The sequence below is a fragment of the Melozone crissalis genome, unplaced genomic scaffold (genome assembly GCF_028551555.1).
Source record: "Melozone crissalis strain CALT ecotype California unplaced genomic scaffold, PUWL_Pcris_2 ptg000061l_1, whole genome shotgun sequence".
NCBI lineage: Eukaryota > Metazoa > Chordata > Aves > Passeriformes > Passerellidae > Melozone > Melozone crissalis.
The window spans coordinates 13,586,443-13,600,496 of NW_026535839.1; the positions used below are offsets into that span (position 1 = coordinate 13,586,443).

Genomic DNA, 14,054 nt, shown 5'->3' on the forward strand with positions numbered 1-14,054 from the left:
TATTACTGGGGTATTTTCTGACTGGAGGTGGTGTGCAATTGAGTGCTGGGTGAGCACCATCTGCCCACCAGGCATGGTCTGAAGCATTAGGGTAGAGTGTAATGGGGAAAAATCCTCTTTTTTGAGGGCAGAGTAGAGCATTAACCAGTCTGGTACTGAGAGACTCTTCTGTCACTTGCTATGGGGTTTGTCCTGTTCCTCACTCATCATAATGATGAGCAATAATCATTGAGCAAATAACAATGAAAATGCACTGAGATAGCAGCAGAGGAGAAACTTCTGCTCACAGAAAGTGGTCAGTAAGCAGGAAATCAGAGGTATTTAGGACAGGTCTCAGCCACACAGGTGTGACAGGAAAGGAGCAAGGGTTTATTACTGGAGGTTTTTGTGTAAATACAGGGAGGGAGGGAAAGCAGCTTGAGAAATTACGGCTATTTATTTGGAAGGCTTTTTTTCAAGGTTTCTGAAGTGCTACTTTATAAAAATAAACCAGCTTTTTATTGTATATTACTAGTAAAAATTGGGTTATGCCACTTCAATAAATAGAAGAGGAAAAATGAGAACAGAGCTTAGGAGGATGTTTAGGCTCTGGTCATATTTAATGTTCCACAGTCATTTTTTAGATCAATGTTGACTGAGAGATATAAGACTTATGGGTGGAGGAAGCAACTCTTATGAAATGTAAGGAAGTTTTCATACACACAAAAACCCCCAAACAGCCCAACCATAAACAATGTGCTGTCATCTGACAGGGTGGAGCACATCTTACATGATTGTTACCCAGTTTTTAGTGATGCCAATTGGAAAATGCTAAACAGAAAAATGCCAGAATACCTGTGAGCTAATAAGATTGGGAATTAATACTGCATAGTAGGAAGCATTTATTTAAACTGTGAAGGGGAGAATTTCAAAAGTGGGAAACAACAGGGGATGAGGGGAGAGGAGTGATGCTTGTTCCTGGATTGCTGATGGCTGTGGGTAGTTGCTAGGACAGCTCAAAAGAGGGACTAGAACTAAGAAAAGATGACATTTGGATATTTGGCGGCCTCTCTTCTGGGACAGAGATGTGTCCTGTGGGGCCAGGTGCGCTCTGCACTGGGATCCTGAGGGGCAGAACCTCTGGCTGCTGGTGTCCAGATGTGCTTCCCAATTGTGGGAGGGAATGGATTCCTCAGAGGGGCAGCTGCCCTGGGAGCCTGTTGGGCTGGGATGGAGTTTAGAGAAATATTTAAAATATACAGAGCAAGGAGTTGGTCCAAACTCTGTGTTCCTCATGGGAGGGCAGGTCAGGAATTGCAGTGGCTGTTTTCTCAGTTTTCAAAAGGTACTTCCAGGATTGATACTGGTATCAGAAATCACCTGTAAACTGGGGCTTGAGACAGCAAACCATAAACTGCTGCTCACTCATCTTTGAAAAGCAAGGACAGAACACAGGTTCCTTTCTCCCTGCCAGTTACTGTGGGAGGGGTTGTGTTTTAAGGGAATATATAGGAGGAGCACAGGAAATCCACACAGGTTTTACATTTCCAGATATAACTGTGGTGTTTGATAGGGACTAAAATTAACTTAATGTTCTAAAGATTTACTTACAAAAAATTTTCTTTTCCTAATTTTTGTTAAGGCCAAAGATTATAGGTCATATTCTTCTCTTTCCTGCTGATAATTGCAAAATCCATTACTGTCCCTTCAAGATGTTTTTTATAAAAGGCTGTACTAAATCTGAATAAAAGCCTAATAAGTAGATTAGTTAGAAGAATAGTCCTCTTGAGGATAGTTGATTCCAAATGTAGCTGCTAGAGATAACCCCAAAGGCAATTAGGTTTAACTCCCTGTGAGTGTCAAAGGAAGGTAATACCCATGGAGAGTTCCCTTCAGATGACACTATTTTCAAGTGTCTTAACATTGAAATATTCTTTCCTTTGGGCATTGGTGACAAATTTTTTGTTTGTTTTTTAATTTCTGGAGAAACAGTGCTTGGCAACTTGAACTTTAGCCATTAGTTTTAGGTGCTTCCCAAAGAAGAGGGATGGTTCAGCTTCCTTGGCTGAGCAGTTTGTTGTCCTCATCTGTGTCCTTTATAAGGATAAAATATCCCAAGGTAGCCACAAGCAGGTGGAAGAGAAAATAGCAGATTCAGTAGCATACACAAGCTTAAAGGGTAATGTGATAAAATGCCAATAGATGAGTTGTTGATGGATTAATTCTGGCTTTCCTCATAAAAGAGAAATGAAAGCTAAAGCTTGTATTAAAACAGAAATAGAGACATTAAAGATTTTGAAACTTTTCATATTATGGGAGGGATGTAACAGAAATAGTATAATTGCAAACCACTAAAATGGTTTAATTTAGCTGTAAGTACTGCAGAAGAATTGCACTGTATTTAAGAGTTTTGTTCCATTTTCACATAGAAAAGGAAAAAAGCTTAGCAAAACATTTCCATTACTTCCTCTTTGATATATTCTTGCATATGCATGTGTTTAGTTATATTTCATTTCTCCCTTTTTTCAAAATATGAAAATAATATCACCTTTTAGTGTTTTGTTTTGGGGGAAAATTGCTGATAATACCAAAACAAGAAATTTGCAATAATTTTTTTATTTATCAGCTTTTATACATTGATATCCACAGTGCTCTGCCCTTCTCATGTCTTTGCTTGACTTTGTTGTTCTTTGAATGATCTTTCTTGTTAAATGTTCCTGAAAATCTTTTTTTTTTTTCCTTTCTTGTTTTTAAATCAGAACTCTGTACCATAAAAGTAAAGCTGTACTAATTAGATGTGAGCCAAAGTATGCAAAAATGTCTTACAATTGTACCTTAGCAAAATTTAACTTCATGTGTGGCAGGGAGACATTGAGCCAGTTCAGTAAATTCTGCCTGGTTTTTACAGTTTGTAACTTGTCCCTTGAAATTCCTTTCCCCCCAAAGCCAGAGACTTAAGACTCAGGATCTGTCATTCTTTCACATTATTGCACTTGAAGCAAAGCCTTTTTGCTCCTAACAAATAGCTAATTTGTTGTCTAATGTGCAAAGTGATTTGTTTTCTATTGTTTTGGTCAGGTCTTTTTTTATTTGTGTCAATGCGTTGCCTTTTTTTCTTTGTATATAATAAATTGCTGTGTTTACACAACACATTTTCACTGTTGATTTGTTTAGGTGTTGGGTGAAAGGTTAAATTATTATCTTATAAATATTATGAAGGATTTGAACGTGGGATGCACTAAGTAAAATTATTTCCAGTGAAAAACAAGAATTAGAGTGACCATACATTAATTATTGGTCTTCTGGTCTTGCTGGTTTTTGCAAGGAAAATCATGCAAATAAATAAAAATAGGTTTTATGTTTCCTGTTTACTACATCTGAAAATTTTCCTAATGTAATTATGAAATTCAATAATACTTCTCAATTGATTTCAAGCTTTTCAAATGTAAGAGGACTCCTTGATTATGTCATGTTTTCAAAATCCAGGATTATTTTAGTTCATTTTTTTTAGTCTAAGAGAGAGTAAATTCAAAAGTAAAGGGAGTTTTTTGTATGTAAGTATTAAAATCTGTTTTCTTAAAGACTGAGAGTTTTTATAAGACAGAAAAGAAAAAATAATCTCCTTGCAACCGTAGAGTTTCAGTGGATCCTGTCTAGTTGAGATTCAGCAGAATAAGCTTGATTATGTTGAGAGTCAATGTACAAGTAATAATGCTGCTGCAATAAACTTGAAGGAAATTATTATTATGTCTGTAAGTGTCCATTTTCCAAATTTATCTTAGGAGTCTGTTTTTAGGGAACAAAAAATATCTTTTAAAAGGATGTAGTGATATGTATTTGACTATGGGAGTAATGGATAGTGCGCTGAAAATAAGTCAGTGTGAACTTAAGCACCTCCTGTACAGCCTGTATGGAAACTGCTGGCCTTTTGGTAGAGTTCTACCCAAAGAGAGATTTTAGAGAGATTTTTATGCACTCAGGCCTTTTTGTGGTTAATGATGCTGAGAGTGGGTATATGGACTGCCTGCAAAGCAAGATTGCACCAAACCTCTGCTACTCAATCTGCCTTTTTATGTCTTTGATAACAAGATAAAAGAATTCTCGATCTCTAGATAATGAAGAGTAATGTATTTTACTGACTATTGAGGAATGCTTTGGGTGGGAGGAGGTGAAGCATTCTATTGGTTGTTGTACCAAAGATGAATGGAAGAAAAGGAGAAGAGCCATCTCTAAAATGTTATTTGTTTTATTTCATTTAGATTTTCACACACACCTTTCTGAGAAATTGAAAGACAGACAGACAAGCTGGCAGCAGCTGGCTGAGACAAAGAACTCTCTAATACGTAAGGTTTTTATTTTGCTTAAACTGTATTCCTTGTAATCTTAGAACCTAGTTTAGAACTTGTGTGTTGTGCAATGCTTAATCTTGTTCCATGTATGTTCTGTTTGTTATGTGTTGTGGGATTTTGGTCGGTTGTTTATTTCTTCCTGGGAATTTATATTCTGTTGAATAAACCTGATCTCTACTACTCATTTCTATCTCATTGTTCAGTATGACCTTCCTGGCTGGATTGAACTAATTTAGGGGTTTTTCAGTGGGACGCTGGGCTGGGTGGTGAAGGAGCTGTTTTCCCTGAGCTGACTGTGCTTTGTGATGTGGGGCTCATCCCATGAGAGGAGGAGAGCTGAGGCATGGAAGGGATGCCAGCTCTGGGTAGCCACAGGCATTATTTTAAACAAAATGGTACCTGCACCTGTATTTTCACCATGGCAATTGCTTATGTTGTATTCCACTGGTAAAGGTTTGCATGGGACTCAAGTTTCTGCAGAGATTGTTCAATCCGACTTGTGAGTGAAATATTTAGTGATGACTCTGCATCTTCAGTCTTGATTTGAGTTCTTTTGTTCTAAGAGGATGAGATTCAGAGAGCCACACTTGATGTGCCCCTGAAGTTTTGTATCTTAGGGGCTGTGCAAGCCAGGGAGTTGTGTTGGTTTCTGTGGGTTTGTAGGAATTGTGCATTGCCAGCCAGGGGTTTTTGAAGTATCACTGTTCCCCACACACACTCAGACTTTTGCTTCCCTGAGAGTAAAGCTCCTTTGGGAGGAAGAGGATGTTGGGGGAAAAAACCTGCAATGCACTTTTTTAGAAGAAGGAAAAGTTGCCAGACTGTAGTAATATAAATCAAAAGACATCTCAAGGAATTTTAGTACAAAGAGAATGATTTGGTGACATCTTCCTCTTGATATTTCTGGAATTCAAGAATTATTTTCATTAATTGGATATGTACACTTGTACTAACTATAGTATCAGCTGTTTTTGATAAAGCCTTTTTTCCTTGACTTGGCAAACTTTACCTTGTGTTTGATTGCCTAAAGAGATGAAAGATGGATTTTGTTATTTCTTTCCTTTCTTCCACTGCACCTCTGACCTAGTACATACATGAAAGATGCCTTTCTGTTTGGACTTTTTTTTTTTTTTTAAGCATTTAAGTAAATGCTTTTCAAGATGAGGGCCCTAACCAGGAATAATACTCTGTCTGCTTAAAATTCAAATGAGACCTAAACCCAGGTTTTCTCATTACCCTCATCTTCTGATGTACTTCTTTCCATAGTTGGTTGATTTTTTGGTAAAAACCAACCAAAGTGAATGGCATTATTCTTTGAATCTCAGTGTCTGGACAAATACTGGAATGGGTTCTTAAATCAGATTCTGGAAAGGACTGAGCCTCTGTGACTATTTCCTAGTCAGTGCAGCCCATGAGTGTTCAGTGTGTTTTCAGACAGCAGATAAGAACTGTTTGTTGTGTTTCCATGCTTCTTAGAAGACTGGAAGCCAGAGCTTTTGGTAGAGTAATTAAATTCCATAGTTCTGTTGTAAAACTGCCCAAGGTGGTGTGTGTATGGTTGGTAATAAAGATGAAATTAATAAAGAACAGAAGTAATCCTGTACATATGTCTGCATTTCTGAAGCATTCATGATTATTGGTGTTGCAGGAGGATTTTGGCACAGGTGAAATGAGTGGGTTATGCTATTTAGGCTGTGCTAAATCTCAAAGAATAATGCTTGAATGCGTTTTCCAGGATCACAGAGAGGTTTTGCCTAACAAATTGCATCCAACTGAGCAGTGTCTTTCCTCATTTGAAGCTTTGAGGCTTTTATAGAAACAAAATAATGTTTCTTTTTAGTTTGCTTCTTTTTCCTTGCAACCTGATACTCTTCCCAATTCAAATATATTTGATTGATAGATTGCTTTTAATTTTTGGTACTGTGTTTGTTCAGGGCTCTAGAAAGTAAGAAGAATGTGGAAATGTACTAATAACTATATCACAACTCAAAAATACTTGATGCTTGCTATGGGCTTGATTTAACATGCATTTAAGAAAATAATTGAACTGAGACAAGCAACAAGAAAGCAGTACCTTTCATGACTTTTATGAGTCTCATTTCTTGGACATGCTAAATCTGATCTGAGTAGTGAAATAGTTTGTAGAATGCTGTAAATGTGGTGAGAAAGGTGCAGTGAGTTTGCTGACCCAGATGTGCTGCCTGGTGCTATCAGCCAAATCTTTGATGTTAATAATTCCAGGGACTTGACCAAAAGCAAGCTTTATCTCTGCTGCTTTCAAACAGTGCCATAGGATTTTCTACATCAATCTGGATGCTGCCAAAACCAGACAGATGGCACTAACCTTGGTTTAAAGCCTCAGCTGGCTGAGAATGCATCCAAATAGTGTTGCAAAGCTTTCAGTGTTGTGTCAACAGGAGAGGACTCTTTGTGTCACCATAAGAAGAGCCCTCAGACTTTGCATTTCAAAGGTACCCAGTGCTCATGTGTGCTCATCTAGAGCAGGGATTGCTTTGCAGTGCTCTAATAAAATGATAGGTTTCTTGATCTGCTCTGCCTTTGCTTTGCCAAGGTCAGAGATGCCCCTGGTGCAGCCACAGAAAAGGAGATGAAGTGCTGAGCATGGGAGTTGGAATGGTCAGTGGCTCAGAAATGCAGGCAGGAGCATTGTTGTCAGATGTGTGGTCTGGCTCTGGAAGGAAAGAGAATAAAATTGTCTTATTATAAAATTGTCTAAAATATTTCCCCTCACTAGTATTTGGAGTAGTCCTAAATCTCACCATTTCTGAGTGCTCCTTTTCTGGAAGAAGAATTTTTAGTAGATTTAAAAAACTGCAACAAACAACCCACCCCAACCACCCCCAAAATCTCAAATCTATGTCAAAATAAGAATTTAGACTTAAAAACAAACAAAATAACCAGACCAGCCCTGGCTTCTTTTCAGAGCTGTAAAACAGTGTAACAAAATTCCAGCTATTTATCAAAATGATTTATGTTTTTTAAGGCATTCCAGAAGTATGATGTTGAGTATATATGTGCGTATGTATATATATGCATGCATATTTATTTATTTATTTATATAAATAAATGTAGAAGTGTGCTGCTTGGGGTATGATGTGAATAAGACCCTGAAAGGCCCATTAAGTGACAAAGGCAAAAGGGTCAGCTCCTGGTATAGTGTGTGCAAGCCAGCCTAAACTCAGACTTGACAGTGAAGGGGAAAGGACTGAGTCAGTCAAGCCTATTGCAGTGCACTAACAGGGGATTTTTAGGTTCAAATTCTAGTAGGTGTTATTTCAAAACAACACAAGCAAGACCTGGGTTTATCATGGGATTTTAGCAGTGATTTCTTAAAATAGCCAAATCTGGGTTGTGGGTTGTGCAATTACTCTTCATGGAACTGTTTTGTTAAGAAACTGTCAGCTAGAGAATGCAAACCACAGAGGCAAAAGTGTGTGATAAAATAAAATAGTAAAAATATAGGGAGTCCTGAGGGAGAAGTAAAACTCTTGCTGAAGAAAGAGTCCTAGAAGAAAACAAGCCGACAGTTCTACCAGGTGCCTCTTCTAGGAGCAATGTTACAGAATTTGAGTAGCACCAGTGTTGGAAATAAAGGATTTGAAATTTGCTTAAGAAACAAAAGAGGTTGTGTGATGAAGGGCTGAGCTGCTGGCAAAACACTCGATCACCTAAGATTTACACAAATTGATCTCCTGTATAATGCACCATGTCCTAAAAACTAGAAGCTACAAACAGAATACATTTTATTTTTTAAGGCGTTCTGTGACAGCTTATAAAAAGCAGCTTTTTTACTTTTTGCATGAAGTTCCTACCTTAAAGATACTGATGAAATAGGTGACAATTTTTAACACGAGCTGTGACAAAATAAACACCATCTGCTAATGTTGGCTTATTCCATAGTCCTCTCATGCTGGGTGATTTTATTTCACCTTTTTTCAGAAATAGTTAATGACACATCTGCTGTGTGGTGGAGGTGCATTTTTGGTGATTAAATGTGGACGCAGGATCCGAGAAAACAGTAACAAAAGTTTTTGAGAAAACTGAAGAAAATATTAGTGCCATAAGGAGCCAACAAACTGTGTTGATAGCTTTAATTTTTTTTTTTTATTTTGACCTTGTTTACTGTTGGATCAAAAATTTCAAATTATATTTGTTCTTTCAAAATTCATATTTATGATGGGAGACTTCTCATTTGGCCTTTATTTTACCAAAACAAAAACCTTGCCAGTAGGATATTCATAGTTCTCCAAGCAAGCCAGGTTTTGTAGGACATCTGTGACTCTGGGGTGTGGGGTCAGAGCAGGTTTGGGTGTCCTGGGGGATCAGGGTTGGATTTGCTTACATAAAAGAATACATTTAAGGGAGCATAATGTACTGTGGGACATGGAGAGCAAAATAATGGGGTTAGCTCAAGGTTCAGTTGAATTTTGGACAGCACAAAATTGTATATACATGCAGAGTTGCTTGCATAGAGTGTGTCTGTATCCTGTAGAGCTCCATGAATCCATCTTGCTCCCGAGCACCACAAGTGTCATTGTCCGAGTCCCTGCTTTGGGCAGACAAAGTTGTAATTCCTGATGTTTTCTGTCAGGCTTTGCTTTCCTCCCTTTGGCAGAGCTCGGTGGTCCTGAGGTTTGGAAATCCCTCTCGAGTGTCCCTGAAGAGCAATCTCTTCCCATCACCCCAGGATGTCCCAGTTTTCCCTCCTCAGTCAGCAAGGAGAATTCTTTGTGATGGGAATTCCGATTTAGCGCTTTGCTGCAGAGGCATTAGCATAATGATCCGCAAAATTCCGAGCAATTAGGCTGTTAAACCTGTGTTTGCCCTGCCAAATCGTACGTCCCGATGCTGTTATCAGTGTGAGGAGATTTTAATAAATCCAAATAACTAAATGTCTGCATCTCCATGTGGATGGCTGGATATTTAATTTTAATTATTAATATTTAATTTTAAGATTGAGATGGAAATTAAAACCATGGAAACCCTAAGAGAAAAAAAAAATACCACATTTGGTTATGTTATTCTCTGGTAGGTGAAAAACCAGGATGGAGACATGAATTCTGATTCTGTCCAAAAGTTTAAAGTGAAAACAAATTCATTGTCTTTCCTTCCTGGGCCACCAGGGTCTGTTGAATGGTATGAAATCCTTGTCCTCATTTTATGTCTTCATAAAACCACAAAAACTGAGTTGTGTAAGTAAAGCTCTATACAGTCCAAGAAGAAAATTAGATCTGGGAAAAAAAAGCCAACACGCTATAAATATTTTTTTTAAGTAGTTGCTTGGGGTTTTGTTTGTTTTGTTAAGCCTTGCTTTAGCTCCTGATGAACACTGGCTAAGAAAATATTGATAGAAATATTTATAAGGATAAACATCTGTACCTGTAGGTATTGTTATGCTGTTGTTCAGACTTCATTAAATTTATTATTTTGATAATGAATGCATAGAAGTGCTGTGAGTAATATGTCATTAATGTTAATTGTTCTGATAAAAGAAAAAAAGAGCAATCTGACTCTTGATTTTTTTGTCTTTACAGACTGCATAGTAATTAAAAATTGGAATGAGAATTCATGCAATTTGCTCAAGTACATTGAATAGTGAATATTTGAAGTCATCCCATGTTCCTTAGCAGTGATGAACAGATTTACATCCGTTAAATACTTCTATTACAAACCTTTTGGCTTGACCTCATCTGTGTAAACATTTCATTTATGAATTATCAAACCTCTTTGAAAGACAGCCTTATGTACGTGTATTATCATTTATGGTAATCAGAAACATTTTTCAAGCTGCTGTTCATGAAGTAAGGGTGAAAAATCCCTTGCTTATTCATACCCATATGTATGCTGTGAAACTTGAGTAAGGAGGGAGATAACAAGGACTGACTTAAAATATAAATTATATGTATATTTTTTACACTCGTGCCATATTTCCATAGTTTAGGTTTACTTCAATCCAGTGTTAAAGGTAAAAGTGTGGCAGGTCAGAACAGAGTTTTTTTGGTCAATATCCATAGCTTGCTTTTATAAAAATTCTTTTGTTCAGATTAGGGACTGGAAGCAAAGGTGTTTTACTCCAATCTGGGTTTGCATCTGTGGCAAAACTTTTATAGCCTCTAACAGATTACATGATATATTACAGGGTATTTTAAATATGGAGAAGCAATGAGGAAATGATGACTGCACATGGTTTTGGACTATGTTACTTGCAAACCCTTCTGCTTATTAAAGAATTTTGCTTTAACCATGCAAAACTGCACTCACAAGTTGTCAGTGGAAGGCCAAGCATTTTGATAGAAATGTAGTGGATGGTCTGATTGGATCTGAAGATTGAAATCTGTTTGGGACAATAAGGAGAGATGGAAAGCTGACTCACATAGGCCGTGTTTTGATATCCATTTCCTTACTGGGTTATGTGAGCTCAGTATTTGCAACCAAATTCAAAGCATGCCTCCTGTTGTTAAGACTTACACACACAGCTGATAAAAGTTTTTCATGCTTCTTCAAAATTTATGTCCCTAAACAGCATCATTAGGAGTTAGTATTTGATCCTGTATAATTGTTTAGATTTTGTGATGATTCAGCAGCATGAATGTGCTTCAGAGAGAGTTTTCTGTAGTGCTTATGCTCAGTATCTGCCCATGCTTGATTTTACTTATTTAGAATAGAAGCTTTTTCAGTTCAAGTCTGGCACAGGGAAATACTATGCCTCAAATCCCACATGGCCTGAACTACCTGGTCCCAATTAATGAAATATTGAATGTGGTGTTAATGCCAGGAGGGCCCTGAAAGGACTTAATGAAAATTACTGATATAATCCTTTTCTTAAGTAAAACATGGTTTTGATATGATTAAATAGCAGGGGGAAGTGGGAAATTGAGTGCATTTTGGAAAAGTAAATGAGCTTCAATGAGGACAAAAAAAAATCAGGTGCCTTGTTTCTCATTACAAACCAGAAATCTTCATTTCTTACCTATCCAGCCTGCAAAATCTTCAGCCTTTGAGCACTGTAGAATATTCATTTTTAGGGCAAAACTATACTACTGCCCTCCCTTCTCTTTCCACTTGAAGGATGGTTGGTCATTCCTAGGATTAGTTGGAGAGGTTTCCTCTGAGTCTGGGTTCTGAATTTCACTTTGTGTATCCTGTGACAAGATCACCATTTAGGTGAACATCTATTGGTTCTTTTTTCAGTTGTAGAAACAGCCTGTGCACCCTCCCTGGCAGCTTCTTACACAGCACAGGCTGAACAGCCACAAGCTGAGATTGAGCAAGGGCCTGCTTTAGTCTCTGGAATTGACATTTTCAGAGTAATAAAAGGCATCTCTTCGTTTAGTCACCATCACTCCTCATTGTCACAGAAAGCTTTATCAAAATAACAGCACTGCACTTGTGGCAGTAAGGATTGAATTCTTCCCTTTTGGATCTGACTCAGAACTGGTTTCACTCTAGATCAGCTTCTGAAAATTGTCTGATTTAAATTTTGTAAAGAGCACGTGAGCTCCATGTCTTACAGGCTGATACCAGCATATTTGCAGCTTAAAGTTAGGGTTTGTATCAACAATCTCTTGAATACAGGAGGAAATTGAGACTAAACCAGGAAATCAAGGCCATAAGTGCCTTGGTTGTGCAGTACTTCTACATGTAATAAAGGCTCTATGATGCAAATTCTGCAGAGGAAGAATTGAGATAAACATGTTTTGGGTAGATTTAGGAATAAGATGGATAAGGATAGATTTAGATAAAGAAGATAGATAGGACTGGTGTGTTTTGTATCGATTTGTGCATTTTGTGAGCCACTTGTGTGATGTGCATTATTGGCATTCCATTGCAGGTGACTCAGAGATGGCCAAGTGTGGTGTCCGGAAGCAATGATGTCTTGTCAGGCAATGTCACTTCCCAGAGTGGTTAATACAGTGCTGCTGCTTAGGTAATGAAGCAGTAATAATGTGAAAAGCACTGCAGATGTTAACAATTACAAAAAATGTAAATTATATTTGCCTTCCTTTACTGTGCTGATTTCCGATCTGTCCTTCCAAATCCCTGGTGATAGAAGAAATCAAATTGTCTCGAAGTTGAACGTGGAGTAAGGGGAAAAGAGAGAAGTATCTCTTGGGTGTGGGTACACAGATACATAAATACTTATGGAGATCTGTGTGGACAATATTTCAAGTCACTAAAAATCCAAGCACCTGAGCTGCTTCATATGAATCAAGAAATGTTATATAAAAACAGCTGCTGCTGTTATACAATCTTCCTAGCTCTGTTTTCCTCATCAAATTAATATAGAAAAACGTGGTTTTGTATTCTGAAAATGTGCATGAAGTTGAATTCCTTGTTCAGCTTTTAATTAATTTAAATGAAGTTCTAAATTTGGTTCCCTGTCTAGGTTTCTGCTTATGACCATTGTTTTACATGACAATCAAATTAGCATTTAGAAATTCCTTTTCCTTCATTGTTCTCAATATAGAAATACCTGCTTTAATTATTCTTTAGTTCTTGCTTCTTTCTAACCTGAACATGGTGTTGAGCTGTGCTGTGAGAGCCTGTGCACAGAGAAACCCTCCTTGCCTTATGTGCTTAGGGCAGAGAAACAGGCACAACTCTTGAAATGGTTTCACTTAATAGTGACAGAGGAACATTTATTTTAGTTGGGGAGCAGTGTGTAACAGAACTTCAGTTTTGTTTTTCAGATATATATGCTATGGGTTCTCTTCTTGTTTAATTTCTAGTAGAAAAACATACAGAATGTAACTTTCTGAATTTCAAGAAAGACTTAAACTTTTGAACCTGATCTCTGTCAGCTTTTCTTTCCTCCATAGTAACTGCATGTCTCCTTTTCCTCTGTATCTTGTATGTGGCAATTATTACTGTCAGAGACATAAGGTAATTAAGCTGAATTTCATATTGAGGGATGTGGGCTAAAAATAAATAAACAATCTGATTTCATCATTTGCATCTTGATAAGCTGCAGCTATCAAAAGTCGAGGTTATTTTGTTCTATTTCACCTTGCATTTTTTGGCTCCCCAGTGCCATCTCCTAGCTGGGTGCTGTGTGGCAGAGCTCAGCTGCTGCTCCTGTGCAGGCACAGGTTTGTGAGTGTCAGCAAACCCTGGCTCTGGTTCAGTGAGTGGGTAATTCTCAGTCATTAATTTGTTGAAGCAGTGTTTGAACCTATCAGCTTAAACGTAAATCACTCCTCAGGCGTGAGGCACCAGAAGGTGCAATTAAAGAGGCAGTAAAATTAGATTGGGTTTAAACTGTTGCTTTTTCATAACTGTAGGATGCAAACACAAAGTTTGTCTTCCATTATGGGGAAAGGTTGCATGTCCAGAAATGCAGTGAAGTGTTTTATGCTGAGTGTGCTTCCTAAAGAGAGCAAGGTAGTTGAGAATGATGGGATTTTTTGAATTTCTGATAATTTCTGATGTGTCCTTTCAGTTCTTTGATGAATATTATGAAAATGTAGAATTCAAATAAGTTAGGCTCTTTAACAGGTGCTTTGTTGAAGGCTGGATAGGAATAAACTCTGTGGCACTTCTTTGCTCGCTGAAAGCCAGCATCAGTGTGTGCTGCAGGCACTCTGACATGAAAAACAAATTCCATAAAAGAGGCAAGCCCTGGTTTTAGTGAATTTGTGTTGTTAAATATGAGATGTGCATGTCCTTTATGAATTGTTTATGCCCACCTCACCAAATCTGCTGCCT

The 14,054-nt window shown here is 37.7% G+C and overlaps 1 protein-coding gene across 15 annotated transcripts in view; it reads left to right on the forward strand.

The window, feature by feature from the left end:
- TENM2 (teneurin transmembrane protein 2) overlaps positions 1–14,054 on the forward strand; it is a 612,801-nt gene that overhangs the window by 318,192 nt on the left and 280,555 nt on the right. For 10 of the 15 annotated variants that reach the window (XM_054288118.1, XM_054288120.1, XM_054288119.1 and 7 more), the window contains one exon: positions 4,239–4,322. The exons of the other annotated variants lie outside the window; for them this stretch is intronic. In XM_054288118.1, coding sequence (XP_054144093.1) covers positions 4,239–4,322 — 84 coding nt within the window. The remainder of the gene's footprint in view (positions 1–4,238; positions 4,323–14,054) is intronic. 15 annotated transcript variants of the gene reach the window in all.